The following is a 21077-nucleotide window of genomic DNA, read 5'->3' as shown; positions in this document are numbered from 1 at the left end:
ATTAGTACAGAAATCAGGGAGCATGTTAAAAACTCCTTCATATTATGGAACAGTGTTGCCCAGCCTGGTCCTGTAGGATCACCTTGCCTATCTGGTTTTCAGGATATCCACAATTAATACAAGTATGTTAACATGATAGAAAAAAAGTAAATTGAATAATTGAACAAAGTATATGTGATTTTCAATATTGGTAAAATAAAGGTAAAGAATTGTACATTAATCACTAAATATGAACAATTAATACACCTGAGATACATTGCATACAACAGAGGCAGTTCATGCAGATCTCTCTCATGCATATTCATTGTGGAGATCATGAAAATCCAAACTGGCTGGTTAGTCCCTGAGGGCCAAGTTCACTGCTGAGTGCTAGCACTGCCCTGAGTTCTTAAAGCATTATATTAGGTAATAGTACCATTAGCTGGCTGATTCCATCTACATTTCAGTATCCTGAACTAAAGAGAAATAGCTTTAATGGCTGGTAAAGGCATTTACTGTGACAGAGCACCCTAACAAAAGGACTATTGCTTTTAGAAATCTTTGTGTTTTAGTTACATACACATGGTATAAGAGGCTTGGGATGGCTAAAGGCCAGAGAGAGAGAGAGAGAGAGAGAGAGAGAGAGAGAGAGAGAGAGAGAGAGGAGCAGGCAGCAATGAAGATGTAGGCTGAAAACAAGGCAGGCACTAAGAGAGAGACCAAGACAAAAGCCCAAACGTACCACTCTGTATGCTGCTGCTCCCATTAATTTAGTAAATAACAATTTTTTTTCTAGGATAAGCAGCATAAAATCTGTTTTACTCTTTTGGTATATTGCCAGTAATCTGGATTGGCTACCACTGAAAATAGGATACTGGGATTGATGGACATTTGGTTTGTCCTGGTATTGCAAGGCTTATGTTCTTATCAAAAGCATGGAGGAGGATTTAGGTGGTGGTGGATTCTGGGTTGAGGGGTATAAGAAATGGATGAGTTGTAAGATGGTGGCTGGTTGTTAAGGGATGACATTGCTAATCTCTAACATCTGTGCATGTATTTTGCCTTATATTTTAACTTATCATGTTAATACTTGCCTATCTTTCCTATTCTAATATATTCAGAGACACTGTTGCCACTGTGTTTTTTTCCTCAGTTCATTATATTTTTTTCACATGTCCTTTATAATGCTTTTCATAATGTAAGTAGTTATGATCATCACAATTTATTTATTTATTTTTTGTTACATTTATAATACTCTTCCTACATTTCCTTGTTTTACTGTATTCTCTACCATGTAAGATGCTTTCTTTTACTATGTAAGCCGCACTGGACCTGCTATATGTGGGAAAGAGCGGGGTACAAATGAAATAAATAAATAAATCGTTCAAATCCTGGCATACAGGAGCAGTAGAAAGACAGACATGGAAAAAGGCAAGCACTAAGAAACTTGTCGGTGCTGTGCCTGGGGAATTTTGCCCCCTTTGACCCCTCACCCTCGGCGGCCCTGGCCATCTCTATCACATCTCTCCTCTCCCGTCTTTCTTCCAAAGTATACATATTTAAGTCTATCCCCATACACTTTATGACAAAGACCACTGACCATTTCAGTATCTGCCCTCTGGACCGACTCCATCCTGTTTATATCTTTTTGAAGGTTCTGGTGTCCAGAACTGTACACAGTATTCTAAATGGGGTCTCACCAGAGCCTTACACCTTATACTGGAAGGGGAGGGGGGAAAGAACAAGAATATAAGTGTGTGAAGTCAGTGAAAGAAAAAAAAAAAGCGAGAGCATGCGAGAAAGGACGACAAACAACAATGTGGAGGGCGGGTAAGAAAAGAGAGTAAGAATGGGAAAATAAGAGGGCAAGCAAAGGGAGGAAGCAAAAGTGAGGGGGGAGAGACAGAAGACAGGGAGAGTACAGAGCAAGAGCTGAGCAAGAGAAGTGAGGCTGAGAGGTAAGCAAGAATGTGTGTGAACTGTGGGAGAATGTGGCATGATCAAGAGTGAAGGGACAAGCAAAGAGACAGAACAAGAGTGGGAAAGAGATAACAAGGGAAAGGGCAGAAAGAGAAGTGGGTATGGGAAGAGACAGTACCAGGCATGGCAGGAAATGAAAAGAAGAGGATCCTAGATTGGGGAAGAGGAATACAAAATCCAGGGTGATAATGCTGGATTTAAAAAAAAAAAAACAACAACAACAAACAAGAAATGGTAAAAGAAGAGCAGACTGGAATATTCCAAAAAGGAGTAAGAAGAGGATAAGCAAGAAAAAAGAGCAGGACAAAGGGACAGAAAAAGGAGGAAAAGGATGAATTAAAAGTACCTGCTGCTGAATGAAAGAGAAAAAGAACAATATAGAACTAAGGGGGGGGGTCTTTTACTAAAGATTAGCTTGAATTATATGCAGCAGGTCCCATTTTATTCCTATGGGCCCTGCTGCAGATAACGCGAGCTAATCTTTAGTACAAGACCCCTAAAACAGAAAATAAAGGAACCAGGGCAACAGAGTGACAGACAGAAAAAAAAACAACAACAACAACAACAAAAGAGAGAATGAAAAAGATAAGCTGAATCTGAAAATAAAGCCATTGATACCAAAGGTTGCAAATTATGTTATTATTTGATAGAAACATTAGTTAGGTAATAAACTGGTTCTGTGGTGGGGCAAAGGAAGACAGAAAGTCTGTGGAGCCCTGCCCTGTTCTTTCTCCATCTCTGCTTCAGCCTGAGTGAATCAAGTGAATCAACAGTCGCCTATGGTTTTAGTTTGGTCCTACATTGTTTTCAGCCTGCACTCCTGTGATGAGCTACAGTTAAGGTATGCTGGATTTTGTTTTTGGTTGGTTGGCAGAAGTGTTTCTTGCGTCTTCTTTTATACTTTGATACAACATACCTGCTCAGGGGGTAGGCAAAGTTACGTAGTCTACCTTTCATTTACCGGTACTGTTCTATTTTGCAAACATAAATTATTTTAACCCTTGTGTATAAAAAAAACAAAACAGACACAAAACAAAATCCCTATACATACAGGAAGGCGGATCAGTTTCTTATAATAGCGCTCAACCCGGCCAAAGACTTCCAGACAATAACGACGGAGCTCTTCCAGCTCCTCTTCAATGACGGCTGCATCCATGGGCTCACTCTTCTCTATCAGCTGCTCGCCGTGAAATATGATCTGTTCAATCTTACTGCTGTTCAGCGAGATCTCCTGCTGGAAAGCCTGTGGCATGGGAAAAAAAATACTTATGTCAACTACAACCAACCCATCCAAGGTAGATCAATCATCTTTGGCCATTCAAAGCTTGGCTGCTGAGGTCACAGCACATTTCCACGGTCTCTCCAAAAGTCTGTAACTTTCTTGACATGCCTTTCTTTCCATGCCCACAATGATATTATTTCTTTATTGGTGCACATTATAATTTTATTTTGCATGGTGTGGCTTGGATCTGGTTTAATATGGCCACACAATGTCTCTAGCATTCTTTTTGTCAGCTTACTTCTGGAGCCCTTATGTTGCATTCCTTCTCCAGATACAGTAGGGTGGTGCCTGTCATGATGGGAGTGGCTGAGAGTAAGAATTTTAGATGAAAGCCAGGAAAAAGAAGAAGAAGAAAAAAAAGGAGATAGATTTACCCCCTCTGAAACAATTGATTTTTCTGGAATAAGGCTGATTAGTTGCTTTCTCCTAATATCTGTGAAGAATTATTTAATTAAAAAAATATACTGGAGTCTTTGTGTAATAGATATTAAAAGTGACTCTGGAATTAAAAGAGTTATCCCCTAATTAGTAATTTTGTCAAGAATTACTTAATATTAAAAAGGGTCTATGGTGGGTTTCTGGGAAAATGCAGAGCTTCATTGCAGCTAAACAAGCTTAATACAGTGCGTGGTTTACTGAGGTTTTTCTCCCATTCTATAAAAAAAGCCTTTATCTGAATACATCTGCAACTTTAAATTAAAAACAAAACAAAATAACTTATCCTTTGGTCTGAGTAACTTTGTTCACATAAACCTTTTGTAAAGTTGCTCAGACAATAAGCGGGAAGGGCTTGATGAATGGAATGGGCTAGCCAAAATATTAAGCACCATCCCATTGAATCTGTGCCCTCAAGTTGGTTTGTACAAATAACAGGCTGCTAAATATCTGGTTCAAGATAGCTGGGTAAAGTTATCTCATTATCTTACACAATCAGGGGTTTTTGAATAATGACCTTTTAGAGTCTTAGCCAGAACAAGGATTTGAAAGTTGGAGGCAAAGCCGAGATCTTTCATCCACAAGGATATTCATTTTAAGACAGAGATCAGATAGGTTGTATTTTTTCAAATATAAATGTGTTTTGTTTTTTTTAAGGCAAACTTTTACCTTGTGAAAAAGCAGCTGTGTGTACTTTGTGAGGGCAATTTTGTAACACTGTTTAAGTTGAGGCTAAGTGGATGCCTATTTTATGTTTAACAATTTTTATTGATGACCACACCAACAGTACAAAGCCACCGGAACATGTCAATCTCGAAGCATTTGTATATAACTCAGTGGAACATCACTTAAACAATTATCAGTACATACAGCCATCAAATTTTGTCATATAACATTGTCCCTCCCTCCCCCCAACCCCTATTCTGTATTTATTTTAATAATAAAAGAAGCTATTGTATTGATATTACATTCAATTGCAAATATAATCAATAAACAGTTACCTGATACAACTCTTCGTCTGTTTTTTTCCGTTTTGTTTCTTATCATAATCTAATCTAGAATGTCATCAAAGGTTTCATTAAATGTTCCTTTCCCCCCCTTTCCCCCCCCCCACCCCTCCCCCCCTGTACCTATACCACGTAATTCTATATCAACGTTAACCATGTAACATATAGAGCCATTTATCTTCCCCTACCTTCCTCTCCCATGAGTGTGTTCACCAATAAGCTGCGAGCTCTGCTTGATAAAGCCTGTACATATGGTTCCCAGACTTCCCAAAAACGTTGTCTACTTCTAGGACTACTAGTCATAGCACGTGCTTCCATTCGCACCAAGGAATGAAGCGAGCTCCTCCACTGCCAGTAGGAGGGCCCTATGTCTTGTGTCCAGTGTTGTAATATACATTGTTTCCCAACCATTAGTACCTTATAGATAAATATGTTTTCTTTATGTCGTAGTGTTGACCCTCTTCCTCTTACTCCAAGCACTACAGTTTTAGCCTCTAACCAAAGCTTCCTGTGCAGCACGGCCTCACAGTATTCCAGCACTGGACCCCAGAACTCTTGTATGGCTGAACATCCCCAAAACATATGATATAGTGTTGCTCTCTGAAAATAACATTTACTACAATGTGTTTCTTGCAATCTACCTGCATAATAGGCCTGTATGGGAGACATATATGCCCTCAGAACAATTCTAAATTGTATCTCCCTATATCGGGCACTCACCACTTTATGTACTATCTCCTTTAGAGATTGGACTATATCTCCACTGCTGATCTCTACCTTTAAATCCTCAGACCATCGTCTTGCCACTGCTTCGTAACTACGATGCTTGGCTATCAAATTTAACTGTTTATATAGTATGGATACCGTGGTCTGTTCTCTTCCCTGTGGCAAAAACAGATTCACCAGCAGCTCATATATCCCTCTATCACATTTTTCCCTATGTAGTTTCTCAATATAGCTGTGGATCTGGCAGTAATCATACCATACCACATTCTCTACTCCCACCATGCCCTCTAAGGTTCCTCTTGATATAATCTTTCCCGTGTCCTGCATAACATCGGCCACTAGTACCACTCCCTCCTGTGCCCACTTGGCAAAGTTCGGGCACGTATTCCCTGGTTCGAATGCTCCATTCCCAACCAGTGGGAGGAGATCCGTACATCGTGGGTTTTTATTAAGTCTCCTCAATATGTACTGCCATATACTTCTCATTGGGTGCAATAAAACATGATGTTTCCATTCCTTTGGTATCTTTGTACTCTCAACATGCATCATATAATAAGGGTGATATGGTCTAAACAGTGCACTCTCAATATTCCATTCCGTATGCTCTTCTGTTTCCATAATCCAATCTGCTAAGTGTCTAGCTAGACAAGCCCAATTATACTGTTTAATGTCAGGCAACCCCAATCCTCCCTCAGATCTTTTCCCATAGAGATATTCCAATTTAACTTTAGCCTTTTTCCCACTCCAACAGAATCTAGTCAACATTCCTCGAATCTTCTTTATATCTTTAGTCTGTATGACTAGTGGCAATTGTCTTAATACATACAGCCATTTTGGGAAAAGTATCATTGCAAACAAACCCACTCGCCCGCTTAAAGTTAAGGGCAGTCCCTCCCATATTGCTAATCTATGCCGCGTATATTGCAGTAACTGGTCAATATTCTGTCTATATAAGCTACTCATATCACTTGTCAATGTTATGCCTAAGTATTTAAATTCTTTGTTCGCCCATCTCAATGGGAACCTACCCTCCCATTTCTCCTTTACCCGAGTTGTTGTGGGCAATCCCTCTGACTTTTGAAAATTCAATTTAAATCCCGAAAAGGCCCCATATTCTTCAAAAACCTCCATCAATACCGGCAGCGATCTCTCCGGTTTAGCTAGGTGAACCAAAAGGTCATCGGCGAACGCCGATATCTTAAATTCTCTGGTTCCCAGATTTATACCTTCAATCTCAGGGTTACTCATGATGTCTCTAATCAACGGGTCTAGCGTTATAGCAAACAGTAAGGGAGACAGAGGGCATCCCTGTCTGGTACCTCTATTAATTACAAAATTTCGAGAGTACGCTCCGTTAACCAGCACTCTCGCCATAGGATTCTTATATAATATAGATATTGCTTGTGTAAAGTACCCTTCAAATCCGTACGCTCTTAGTGAAGCAAACAAGAACTCCCACTCTACTCGATCAAACGCCTTTTCGGCGTCGAAACTGATCAATAAGGAATCTCCACCCCCTCTGCGCACATTCTCTATTGATGCCAGTATCAGTCTAATATTTTTCCCACTCTGTCTCCCCTGTATAAATCCCACCTGAGGGGTCGCCACTATGCTTGGTAGCACTTTTGCCAATCTTGAGGCCAGAATTTTAGCTAGCAACTTAGCTTCATAACTAATCAGTGAGATTGGTCTATATGAGTCTGGTATGGTCGGATCTCTCTCAGGTTTTGGGAACACCACAATATCCGCTAATCGCAGAGACCGTGGAAGTTCGCCTAATTCGACTGATCTATTAAAGAACTTTGTTAACGGGCCTCCTATATCCTGCATTAGAATTTTATAGAATTCAGCCCTATAGCCATCTGGTCCCGCCGCTTTATGCAAGGCACTGGCTTTAATTTCTTTGAGGACCTCCTCCGTCTCAATCGGTTTATTTAGCTCCCTCTGCTGTTGTTCTGAGATCTTCGTCTTATTAATATTTTCTAAATATATATCAGGGTCTAGATCATCGTCATCATTTTTGGCATATAGCCTGGCGTAATAATCTTTAAATACATCTCTTATCTCTGTGTCATTATGCACTAGGTTCCCCCTCTGTGTCTTGATCCCCAACACTCTCCTCTGCCCCTTCATCTTCCTCACCAGCCCTGCCATGAGTTTCCCGGGTTTATTCCCAAATCTATGCAATTGATATTTATAATATTCAACAGATTTTCTGGCTCGCTGATGTATCAGTTCATTTAAATTTACCTGAGTAGCTAATAGTTGCTCTCGGATATGATTTGCTACCCCTTGTCCGTATGCCCTCCTCAATTGCACCAACTGCTCCCCCAATCTAATGATCTCTCGATCTCTCTGTTTTTTCTTTCTGACACTGTATGCTATGATCTCACCTCTTAACACAGCTTTCCCAGCCTCCCAGAACAATATTGGTGTATCCCTATGTGACTCATTATTTAGTTCATATTCTTCCCACTTTCTCCTAATAAATTGCCTAAAATCCTGATCATAATACAGATCTAAGGGGAATATCCATCTGAACTCTCTGCTTTGCGAATTCAGATCTTTAAACTCAATCGATATTGCCGCATGATCTGAAATTATCGTGGGATCTATTGTTGCCTCTAAGATGTCTGCAAAGCTGTCTTCATCTATCAGTATGTAGTCTATTCGCGATTGCGTGTGGTGAGCTCTAGAATAGTGCGTAAAATCTTTAGTAGTAGGGTTAAGAACCCGCCACACATCAACCACTCCCACAGCCCCACATATCAAATTGATACCTTTATCTATCCCTCCCATCGCACCTGCTATATGATGTGATTTATCTATGGTGGGATCAGCTACTACATTGAAATCACCCCCAATTATCTTCTTCGACACATTAAATTGCTGTATCTTGCTTATGAGAGAATGGAAGAATTTCTTACTATACACATTAGGGGCATATATGTTGCTAATGAGGTAGGTAGTGTTATTCACCTTGACCTGTGCCAGAATATATCTCCCTTCGGCATCCATACATGTCTGCCCCACCTCGACCTGGAGTGATTTATGAAACAATATCACTACCCCAGCCTTCTTTCCCACCGCTGGGGTCTCCAGTACTGTTCCCACCCACCAGGTTTTAAGCTTAAGGTGCTCCTGAGACGTCAGATGTGTCTCCTGGAGAAGTGCTATATCCGCTCTTTTCTTTTTAAGACTATGTAATATTTTCTCTCTCTTAATGGGAGATGATATACCCCCCACATTCCAAGAGTATATCCTTAATCCCATCAGTCTCCTAAGTCTCGCTTATGCATCCGCCACTGTTCCACATTCACATAAGAGCAGTCGTGGTGTCCCAGCAGCACCACTCCCGCTGTTTGTACAAGCAGCCACTCCTCATTCAACTCACTCATATTTCTCTTCTGACTCCATATGTCTAATTGAGGTTCTGTTAACCTAATTTTATGTATCCCCCTATCTCTCCTCCCCCCCCTCTCTCCCCCCCCCCGCCCCTATCCTTCAATGCCTCCCTCCCTCCCTCCTGTTCCTAGAACTAGTCACTTATTAACCCCTACACTCACCCTGCCGTGATTATTAACCCCTCTAACTCTTCCCAGTCTTAACAACCAACTTATTCACAAATTCACTTAACATTTTTCGTATACCGGTCTTTGATCATCTGCTTTCACCACATCCTAGCGATGGTTCAGCACCCTGTGCTGTGATTCAGTTCTGTATATTCTTTCGGCCTCATATTGCGTTCCGCCTCTCCATACACATACGACCCTTGCAATTCCATATTATATTCCACAGTCCATGTCTGATTCCTCTGTTGTATATATATATCAAATCGTCTACAATATCCCATATATTCAAGCATTGATCAGGGCGTAGCTGAATCTCTGTTTCATCCTTCAATGTTCCATCCTAGAGAAATCAAAAAAAGTTTTCCGGGGAGGATTCCCCATAGCAAATTAGTTTCAAGTAAGCCCCCGTCTTGTAGAGCTCCCTCAAATGCTTCTGTAGTTATATCCTTCCCATTAGAGGGTCTGTTCTCCACCATGTTGTTGAATGTATGTTTTAGCTGCTTCAACTGTGTCCAAAAATTTTGTAACTCCATTTATCGTGAGACGCAGCTTAGCCGGATACAAGAGCGCAAATTTTATTTTTTTATTGAAAAGGTCCGTACATAAAGGGGCAAAGGACTTCCTCCTCGCCTGCACCTGCTGAGAATAATCCTGAAAACAAAGGATCTTCTTATCTTGGTAGGTGAGAGTTTTGCCTCCTCTTATCGCTTCCAGAATTTGTTGTTTATGCCGAAAGTTCAGAGCTTTTAGTATGACTACGCGCGGCCTGTTCTCAGGCTGTCTCGGAGGCCCAACTCTATGGGCTCGTTCAATACAAAAACTCTGTAGTTTGTCCTCTATATGTAATGATTTCGGCAACCAATCCTCCAAAAAGGTAGGCAAATCTTTATCGATAAGCGATTCTGGCAAGCCAACCAAACGCAGGTTGTTTCGCCTGCTCCTATTTTCCAAGTCATCGATCTTTGTCTCCAGATCCTGTACTTTCCTCTCCAGTTTCTTGTTGATCTCCTTCTGCGCCCCCACCGTCTCCTCCAGCTCTGTAATCCGCTGTAATCCTTCATCTAGCTCCATATTTATACTGTCTATACGCTCATGAGCCTCCTCCGCCCTATCGAGCAATTGCTGAAGCTTTTTGTCCAAAGCGGCCTCGACCGCCGCTGTAACCTCGGCCGTGATCTCCGTCAGCCATGCGGAGCCCACCGCTAATTCGCCAGGGTCTCGCTGGTCGGCCATCTTGGTTTCTGGCGGTTTCGATTTGTCTCGCTCTTTTCTCACTGATTTCGCTGCCATTCTCGGTTTCTTCACTCAATCTCTACTCGCCAATCGCTTTCCCCACCTTTTAAGTTCAAAATTGTGGCGTTTCGCTCCCTGGGTAAGTCAAATTATCTGATTTCCGGGTGAGTGTGCGCGGAGCTTAGCTTTCCAGCGTCAGCCCCGCACCATGGCGTCACGTGACCTCCCCGTGGATGCCTATTTTATAAAGCCACATAGATGCATATGTCTTTAAAAACAGCAGCTAAAAACACAAATATTTACTTCTGCTTGAGAGCATGCAAAAATGTTCACATGCATTTTATAAAGTGCAAGGGCAAACTGCAACCTTGCCTGCACGCCACCCTAAATACACCCCAAAGTATGTGTGTTCTTGTCACTGTACATAATTTTAAACGCGGGGGGGGGGGGGGGGGGTAATTTTATAAGCAGAGGCATGGAAAGTCTGCAGCAAACAGAATGTGTTGGAACAAAGCAGACACATACCCAGAAGAATCTTTTCCAAAAGGATGCAAACGGTCTTTATTCGAAAGGATCTATTTGAGTAAAGGCCGTTTGGGTCCTTTGGACAAGATTCTTCTGGGTCCTGTGTCTGTTTTGTATACTGGCATATAGACCTAAACATGCCGTTATAAAATTACCCCCATACCTGCAGCAATGTTCAAACTTAAAGACCTCCCTGCAAATAAAACTAGCCACAGACTTCCCCTTTGAAAATTCCCCCTGCCCTCCCCGAAATAGTCACCGAGATTTGCACCCACTTTTTCTGTGGGTACCTTGTCCGCCTTCAAAGCACATATAGATTTGAAAATATAATAAAAGTGTGGACTTTTTCTCCCCTAGTCTAATCATGCCCCCAATGTCCGCCTACTTTTTGCCTGGATAAAAGTACACACATCGCTGATCCTACCTGTACCTTTTACCCAAATAAGGGGTGAGCAATTTTCAAAAGATCAATTCACCTGGGTAGATGGCTTCTGAAAATTGCACTCCCCATCTCCTAGCTGTGAAGAGACAGAAGGGAGTGCTTCCAGCCCAAATGCACACATTCCAGAGAAATCATGATCCAAATCGCTGCTTATTTAGCAACTCATATGAAAAGTAGGTCTCATACTTCAAATAAATAAGAAACTTTGTCTTTGAAGGTAAGTACGATGTCATGCATGACAAGCAGAACAATAAGCTTTTACTGGGTTAGCTACATAAGGCTGAAAACTCCACCTTGAATAAACACTAAAAATGCCTGCTTTTGTTTGGCATCTTGTATATTTCTTGCTGTCAGAAAGTGTTGGTATTATTTGTAGGACTGTCTCTCATACCCGAAGCTGTTTTATCTTTGCTTGGACGTCACATTCTGAGAAGTGTTCAATATTTGTCAACTGAAGATCCATCTCTGTTAGCCAGACCAGAATACTCTCACGTGCAGTCTCAAACTCCTCCCGCTGGCCTATAAAATGCTAAAAAAATAACAAGGCAGAAAGATGAGTTTATTGTGTTCTTTTAATGCCTTTTTTTTGGTCTTTTATTGCTGACAATCCTTTCAGCATTAAAAGGTTAAGCAATCTCCTTTCATCTAACTTGGGTGTCAACTGATCAACTTTGCGATACTGATCCCAGAAGTTCTGCCCTGTGCAATCTCTACTTCAAATCTGGTATGTAGTTCCTTCTCCAAATTATGCAGGAGCACAGGCCTCATTTAACATTTCCTCAAGTGGGTTTCTAATGCTACTCTCTTGAGTTTGAAATGAATTTAATCAGATGTATATGAAACTCAGATGAAACACGTTTCAAACTCATTGGAGGGAAAGTTAAATTAATACAGAGATGAAACACTTTTGATGCCCAATGATAAACTGTCATGTTACTAATGCAATGTGGCAGAAACTCATCAGTCAGCCAAAAATAAAGAAAAACAAAGAAAGTAAACCATATACCTGAAGACCATACAATGAACCATCTCATGTGTCTTCTCTTGGCAAGCAATACAGCGACATAAAAAGTGTGAGAAATACCTTCAACCTGCGCAGGATGGAAGCAACTCTTTTTTGCAAATTGTCCCATCTCTGATTTCCCTCATGGACCATCTGTTTCAGTCTACAATCAGAATCAGTTCGGTTTTCTCGGGCAAGGCGACGATACTGCTTGTTGATAAGCTCCAGCTGGGTCAGGCTTTCATGGACCTGACGTTGAAAAGCCTGGAATCAACAAAAGTAGTACCAGATTAGTCTCCAATATGGCTTATTTAAAATTGTTGCTCAGCCGAATATTTGAGCACTCCACTGATAAACTTCAGGGGCCCTTTTACTAAGGCACGTAGGTGCCTACAGGCATCCAACACACATCAATTTGGAACTACCATCCAGCTACCACGAGTCCTGGGCGGTAATTCCATTTTTGACACATGTCCAAAAATATTTTTTTTCTACCTCATGGCGCTAACCGGGCAGTAATCAGCAGTGTAGGTGCACTGACAAACCGCTAAGTCAATGGGTGGTGGTAAGGTCTCAGGACGAAAATGGATGCGCACCAATTTTTATTTTGCCGCATGTCCATTTTTGGTCCCCTCCCGCCCCAAAAAAGGCTTTTTTTTGCAGGTGTGCTGAAAATGAACCTGTGCACATCCAATACACACGTCTACACCAGCACAGGCCACTTTTCGGCGTACCTTAGTAAAAGGACCCCTCTTATGGCATGCACAAATACAGAAGCATTTATTTTCTTTAGCAATGAAAATAAACCAGGCAGATTTGGACTTGTTTGCAGGCACTGCCAATCTAAGGAAAATGAATGCTTGTTCAAGTTTGTCCACCATAAAAACTACTGGGAAATTTCATTTGAAATATGGGCATCAAGGACAGAATTTGCTACAGACTGTGTCAATGCCTTTGGCAGAGTACTGTGGAATGCTTTACACCAGTGGCGTAGCTACGTGGGGCCTGAGGGGGCCGGGGCCCCCGCAGATTCACCCCAGGACCCCCCTCCCGGCGAACCCGCCCCCGCCGCCGCCTACCTTTACTTTTGCTGGCGAGGGATCCCACTCCCCGCCAGCCGACGTCTTCTCAGTCCTTCCTGCACTTCAATTTGTTTGCTGACGTCCTGCACGTAATTATACGTGCAGGACGTCAGACTCAGAGAACAGTTCTGTTCTCTGAGTCTGACGTCCTGCACGTACAACGTGCAGGACGTCAGCAAACAAATTGAAGAGCGGGAAGCGACTAAGAAGAAGATGTCGGCTGGCGGGGAGTGGGATCCCTCGCCAGCAAAAGTAAAGGTAGGTGGCGGCGGGGGCGGGTTCGCCGGGAGGGGGGTCCTGGGGTGAATCTGCGGGGGCCCCGGCCCCCTCAGGCCCCACGTAGCTACGCCACTGGTGTAAAGCATTCCACAGTACTCTGCCAAAGGCATTGACACAGTCTGTAGCAAATTCTGAACAAGCATTCATCTCCCCCGCCAGCAAAAGTAAAGGTAGGCTGCAGCGGCGGCGGGTTCGCGGCGGGAGGGGGGGCGGCAATGTCGGCGGCGCCGGGGGGAGGGCTAAAATGTGCCCCCTCCCCCCGGGCTCGGACCCCTCTCCCACGGAAGGCTGGCTACGCCCCTGCTTTACACACACACTGAATGCAGCAAATTTTATTTTTACGCAGCACAGACTTTAGCAGATTTGTGTACAGTACTCCTGTGGCCATTCACAGATTTGCAAAATTAAAATATCACTCTTCAGACACAGGATCAATACAACATCTATGAACTTATGCTGTTCTTACTAGCAGATGTGGACCATTTGATATTTCACTGAAGCAACACTAAGAGGGAAAGCTAGCAACCTAGGCTACCGTTAAGTCAGGTTATTTTACAAGTCATACTATTTTAGTACAGGGTGCCATTTTATGCAATGAGATCCTGTGCTAAAACAGCACAACTTGTGGTAAAATAACCCAGCTTAACAGTAGCCCACGTTGATAACTTCACCCCTAAATCCTGGATAAATGTAGGCACCCTTTACAGAATTGCCCTTAATGTGTTCAATGATTGCAGCTGTGTGAACAGGGAAATTCTTGACTCCGCAAGGACTGGAAAGCACATCACTAATTCCTGCTGTTCACGGTTCTAGGGAACGAATATCAGTTTTAGGTTCTGCCTTTCAGATTTTTCATGTCACTTCAGACTTTTTTGAAGGCGATAGTAGCAGTAGCTGCCACAACATTTTGCAGAGGGCATTTTGGTTCATCTGTTTCTGGATAATTGGCTCATCAGGGCCAAATCCAAGGCATAGAGCTGAGAAGATACCTCTTCTGTGAAGCGTTAGCTGCAGTTGCTGGGAAGCAGCACACCTTGCAGCCCTCTCAATGTATCCAGTACTTGGGGTGCTAGTCAATCTGGGTAAAAGGAAGGTCTTCCTCTCCAAAAAAACTCTGTGAGAGTGGGATTACATATAGTTCCTAGGGTCCGTAACAGCAACCATCCAATTGGAACATTGACTGGTTCAGATTTAGAGTTATAAATGTCAGCTCCAATGGACACCACTGGCTCAGGCCAGCTTGAAGTGGCGGTTTGAATCTGGAATATCATGAAAGACATGGATCTGAATGCATCCAGATAGGTAGTGCTAATACTGGATGTCCACATGAGCGACTGGGGAATGCACATCCATGAGCAGGTATAGCAGGGGTATTGGTTTGTTTCCAAATCATCCGGGTCAATTGGTTGGAAACCAGGGCCATATGGGAAGCTCTGCATGCTTTCTTCCCTATGGTACAGGGCAGGGTGGTCAAGTTTTCCTATTACAGTACAAAGGTAGTGGCCTATGTCAACAGGCAAGATACTACAAAGAATGCAGCTGCAGCACAGGAGGCTACATTTCTGCTATGCTGGGCCAGGAGCCATCTGCAGACATTATCTGTGGCTCTAATAGCCAGGGATCAGAATGTGCAAGGGGACTGTAGAGCAGGCACTCCTTGATGCTGGGGGATGGTGGTAGTAGAAATTGTCAGTGGAGGCCTTTGCCCAAATCAGGAGTCATTTGAGATGATCCGATCATGGACTTGATGGTCATGAGGCAGAATGTGAAGGTGCCTTGTTTTTGTTTTTTTTTCCAGCAGACAAAAGAAGAGGAGATCAGAAGGAATAGATGCCCTCCTTTAGGTGTTCAATCATATGACATGCCCAGCGCCTATCCTCTTGAACAATGTAACATCTTCTCTAATGCCAATCAATATCAATACACATACCAACAGTCTTTTCTTCATTCGTTCTTTTTTTAGCTGTTCTTCTTTTTGCTATATATTTTTTAATGCTTTGCATAAATCAATTTAAATTGACAACTACAGACTTCAGCAGCACAATGAGTGTAGCAGTGATTCATATGTCAAGAGACCCGAATGCTCTCAACTCTTGACATGCCATTGGCTCTCCATGGGTCCACTAAATAATTGCAAACATTTTTAACTGTTTCATTAATTTAACCACTTGTTCATATCCACATCTTTTATGATTTTACTGTTTCATTGATTTAGTTGTCTATTCCTACCATAGCTTATATAATTTAGAACTTAGCTTTTAATGTTTGGCAGTGCTTTTCGGGACCTTTGACCGACATGCGGCATGTTTGGCAGTGTTATGATTCTGCCGGTTTGGCTGAGGGGGAGGGGGGACGTCTCTTCTGATTGGCTGCCAGGGGTTGTGCTGACGTCAGGGGATAGTACTTTAGCCTGCAGCTGAAGAGTTTCTCTGCTTTTGCGTTACTTATTTGGTGGTAACAGGAAAGCCTGATAGGTTTCTCTCAGAACGTGCTCTAGGTTCTGACAGGGATCTGTGTTGATTTAGAGTATTCTTTTCCTTCCCTCTGGGTTAGCTGCTGCTGTGTGTGTGTGTGTGTAGGTAGCTCTGTAATCAGGGTCAGCTGCTCGGTTGTTTAGTGGGGGCTGGGCATTGCTCAGCCTCCAGGGCTCTGGGCTGAGTGAGAGCGTTCTTCTTTGTTTGTTTGTTTTAAGGATTTCTCTTCCCAGTGTCCCGGCCTGCTGGCTCAGTGAGTTTAACCCTTTGTGTACTGTGTGTATTGTATTCCTGCCTCTGCCAGTGTGTTTGTTTGGATGGGCCCCACTCCCTCTCGGGAGGGGAGGGGAAGCGTTCTCTCTGATTGTTTGTTGATTTATGGCACTCTCTCTCTGCTGGCTCTACAAGCTTAACCCTTTGTGTTCTGTGTGCCTCTGTCTACAGTGGGTTTGAGGCAAAGGCTTTCTGCCTTCCTTTTGTGTTTGGTTCCTCTGGCTTCTGCCTGGGGCTCCTACCCTGGTGGGGGGGGGGGGGGGTTGCTGTGTTAGTTCCCCTGTCCTGCGCTAGTCCCCTGCGTGGGCGTGGCCCGCTCTGGTCCTTTGTTTCCCCCTCTGCCCTATTGCTGGTGTTCAGCGCGTGTCTGGCATCTTGGGGCCCTCTGGGTTCTTTCACCCCTCCCTGTGTGTGATTGGGTTCCAGTTCAGCCGTGAGGCTCGCACGAGTGGCTCTGTCTGCGTGGGTTCCGGTTCGGCCGCGAGGCCCGCCTGTATGCCTATTTCCCTTCTTCCTGAGGGACTGTGGGGAGGGGTAGCTTAGGGGGTATTGTGTAGCTGGGGTGTGCGGTGGTGGGTCGGTCTCCCCTTGGCCTGGGTCGGCGCCCTGCTGGCCTCGGCCAGGGCCCAAGGGCTCACGACCAACCCAACTGATTACAGAACGCAAAAGCCATGAGCTCGACCGATCCATCCCCCATGCAACTGCTCCAGCAATTGCATGCTCAGCTACAACAGGTATCGGGAGTCATGAACGCACTGTCTCAACGGGTAGACACGCTGACTGTCACGGGGGCTGCGGAGGTCCCGCCAGCAGCTACTCCGCCAGGTTCCCATGCATGCGGCCGAGGGATTCGGGTGGCTACGCCCCCGAGGTACGAGGGCGACAGTAAGACCTGCCGGGGGTTCCTCAATCAATGCCAAATTGTCTTCGAGTTGCAGGCCCGGGATTTTCCTTCAGATCGGGCGAAGGTGGCTTATATTATCTCTCTACTGGCAGGCCCCGCTCTGGCCTGGGCCTCGCCCTTATGGGAGAAGAAGGATCCCCTCCTGGATAATTTGGCAGAGTTCTTGAAACAATTTTGGCTCATTTTTGAGGAACCCGGGAAGCCCTCCTCGGCGGCGATTCAGCTGTTGAACCTACATCAGGGGCGACTCTCTCTGGGTGAGTACGCCATCCAGTTTCGGACCTTGGCCGCGGAGCTAGGTTGGGATAACCCAAGCCTGACTGCGGTATTTTGGCATGGGGTCTCGGCCAACATTAAGGACGAACTCACAGGCCGGGAGCTGCCCTCAGATCTGAATGACCTCATCCGTCTCTGCACCCAGGTGGACATCCAGTTCAGGGAGCGGGCCTGTGAACGTCACGCAGGTCAGCAGGTTGCAGGGGCTAACTCGAGGAGCTCGCACAAGAGCCCTGCTTCCCCGTCGCTGGGTGTGCCCGATGGGTCTGAACCTATGCAGGTTGACCGGGCGGCCCAGGAGAGACAGCGGAGACGCTCTAAGGGGCTGTGCCTGCATTGTGGAGTGAAGGGGCACTTTGTCCGTGAGTGCCCGAAGAGAAAGAAGTCGGGAAACCAGCAGCTCTGATACCGGCTAGGGAGACCGGGTCAGGGCCAAAGTCCTTCTCCCCTTGGATGCAGGTTTTGGTGCCAGTTCTACTGGCGATTAAGGATACCCCTTGTTTTGAGGCGCTAGTTGACTCGGGGGCGGGAGGCAACTTTATCAGCGCGGACCTGGTGCGGGTTCATCAAATTCCTACGATGGAGTTACCTCATTCCATCACTGTCTCAGCGGCTTGGGGACTGGTTCGGGGAGTTCTCCGCTCCAGAACCGTGCCTATGACCATACGGGTAGGAGTCTTACACAAAGAAGTTATCTCCTTCTACGTCCTTCCGTCGGCCACTGAGGCCATAATCCTGGGATTACCCTGGCTTCGCCTGCATAACCCTTGCATTGATTGGGCCCGGGGTGAATTGACGGCGTGGGGCCCGGGCTGCCAGAAGGTCTGTTTAGATAAGGTCTCGCCAGCCCCAGTGACGCTTCCTTTGGATCGAGCCAATGTTATGTTACCGGGGCCCTACAGATCCTTTGGAGATGTTTTTTCCAAACAGCAAGCAGAGGTTCTGCCTCCTCATCGCTCCTATGACTGTGCCATAGAGCTACTACCGGGCACTGAACCTCCCCGTGGCCGCGTATACCCCCTATCCCGGCCAGAGACGGAAGCCATGTCCCAGTATATTCGAGAGAACCTAGCTCGAGGCTTCATCCGGCCCTCTAAATCACCCGCGGGGGCTGGATTCTTCTTCGTGGAGAAGAAGGATGGGGGGTTGCGCCCCTGTATTGACTACAGGGGACTCAATGCCATCACGCGGAAGGACAAATACCCCCTTCCCTTGATTTCTGAGATGTTTGACCGCCTCCAGGGGGCCCAGATCTTCTCCAAGCTCGATCTCAGGGGGGCCTACAACCTTGTGCGGATCAAGGAGGGGGATGAGTGGAAGACGGCGTTTAACACCCGCGACGGGCATTACGAATATCTGGTAATGCCCTTTGGACTTGCTAATGCTCCAGCCGTCTTCCAAGCCTTCATGAATGACATCTTCAGGGATCTCCTGTATAAGTTTGTGATGGTCTACTTGGACGATATTTTGATTTTTTCAAGGGCTGAGGAAGAGCACCAGGAGCACCTGAAGACCGTATTGCAGCAGTTGAGGGAGAACCACCTCTATGTGAAATTGGAAAAATGTGAATTCCATCGCTCCGAACTGCTCTTCCTGGGGTACATCATTTCTAACCACGGGCTGCGTATGGACCCCAGTAAGCTGACAGCCATCCTGCACTGGCAGCAACCTACGGGGCGTAAGGCTCTACAGCGCTTCTTAGGTTTTGCAAACTACTATAGGCAGTTTATTTGGAATTACTCGTACCTGACTGCCCCTCTTAATGCCTTGACTAAGAAGAACGCTGACGCTCGCAACTGGTCGCCTGAGGCGTGTCAGGCCTTTGAGAATCTGAAACAGGCATTTGTTGGAGCTCCAGTGTTGCGCCATCCCAACCCGACAAATAAATTTTTCGTGGAAGTGGATGCATCATCGGTTGGCGTAGGAGCAGTGCTGTCCCAGGCCCACCCCAGTGGGAAACTTCTCCCATGTGCATTCTTCTCTAAAAAGTATACCCCTGCCGAGAAGAATTATGCCATCGGGGATCAGGAGCTATTAGCCATTAAATTGGCCCTGGAAGAATGGCGTCATCTGCTGGAAGGGGCGCAGGAGCCCTTCACGGTGTTCACGGACCATAAGAACCTGACTTATTTATGAGAAGCGAGAAGGCTGAATCCTCGCCAGGCCCGGTGGGCACTATTCTTCTCCCGCTTTGATTTCATTCTGACCTATCGTCCAGCGGAGAAGAACATCAAGGCAGATGCCCTCCCCAGGTCCATGGAGGCTGACCTGGAGGAAGAACCCCTGCAGTATGTAATTAAACCCGATGTCATTGTGCCCGCGATGACGCTAGCAGTACCTGCAGGTATGACATTTGTGCCACCCCGGCTGAGAGAAAAGACACTCCAATGGGGGCATGCCTCTCGAATGGCAGGACATCCCGGGATCCTGGGAACCAAGCGGTTCATCTCCCAGCAGTATTGGTGGCCTTCACTTGATCAGGATGTGCAGGAGTTTGTGGCTGCGTGTCCTGAGTGCGCCCAGCATAAAGCTGACCGTCGGAGACCCCAGGGGTTGCTGATGCCTTTACCGGTACCTGAGAGACCGTGGACCCACATTGCCATGGACTTTGTTACGGATCTGCCTAACTCTGAAGGGCACACAGTTGTCTTGGTAGTGGTGGACCGGTTTTCTAAAATGGCCCACTTCATACCCATGCCTACCCTTCCTTCGGCGGAGAAAGCTGGCACAGTATTTCATAAGCTCTATTTTTCGTCTCCATGGTCTGCCAGAATCTATTACCTCTGATCGAGGAGTACAGTTTGTCTGAAAATTCTGGAGAGCCCTGAATCGGGCCCTTGAAATAAAGCTGAACTTTTCGTCGGGATATCACCCACAATCCAATGGCCAAACAGAACGAGTGAACCAATGCTTGAAGCAGTTCCTACGGATGTATGTCAATGAGCACCACAACAACTGGAGTCAGCTGCTGCCTTGGGCAGAATTCGCTCATAACAACCGAGTGAGCTCGGCCACGGGCGCTTCGCCCTTTTACATCGTATATGGACGACATCCGCGGATACCAGCTCCCTTGAAAACCAACTTGGATGTCCCGGCAGCGGCCGATGCGGTGACCTCGCTCCAAGCAATTTGGTCATCAGTTCAGAAAGCGCTGCGAGTGACCTCCGCTCGTATGAAACGCCAAGCGGATCGGTCTCGCAGAGTGGAACCGCACTTCCAGCCTGGCGACTTGGTGTGGTTGTCCACGCGTAATCTTCGTCTGAAGATTCCCTCCTCCCGCTTTGCACCTCGATTTGTGGGCCCGTATCCCATTGTGAGGCAAGTGAATCGGGTCTGTTATCAGCTAAAGTTACCACCTACATTACGGGTACATAACACCTTTCATGTGTCCTTGCTGAAGCCTGTGATTCTGAGAAAAGGGGCTTTGCCCGCGTTGCCTGCTAGTCCAGCCATCTCAGCCTCCCAGGGGGAATACGAAGTCCGGGATGTCTTGGATGCAAGGCGCTTCCGGGGACATCTCCAGTATCTCATTGCGTGGAAGGGATATGGACCGGCAGACAACTCCTGGGAGGACGCTACTCATGTCCACGCGCCAGTCCTAGTCA

At 45.5% G+C, this 21077-nt stretch overlaps 1 protein-coding gene across 1 annotated transcript in view; it reads right to left on the bottom strand.

Annotated features, from left to right (window-relative positions):
* The window catches only part of SYNE1 (spectrin repeat containing nuclear envelope protein 1), a 982166-nt gene that overhangs the window by 79496 nt on the left and 881593 nt on the right, over positions 1-21077 (bottom strand). Inside the window, 3 exon segments of the mRNA XM_030198470.1 lie at positions 3011-3202; positions 11573-11710; positions 12266-12448. Of these exon segments, the coding sequence (XP_030054330.1) occupies positions 3011-3202; positions 11573-11710; positions 12266-12448 (513 nt within the window).

This window comes from Microcaecilia unicolor, chromosome 3 (assembly GCF_901765095.1).
Source record: "Microcaecilia unicolor chromosome 3, aMicUni1.1, whole genome shotgun sequence".
Taxonomy (NCBI): Eukaryota; Metazoa; Chordata; class Amphibia; order Gymnophiona; family Siphonopidae; genus Microcaecilia; species Microcaecilia unicolor.
Note: the sequence above shows the minus strand (reverse complement) of the source record. Positions and strands in the feature narration are given on the sequence as shown.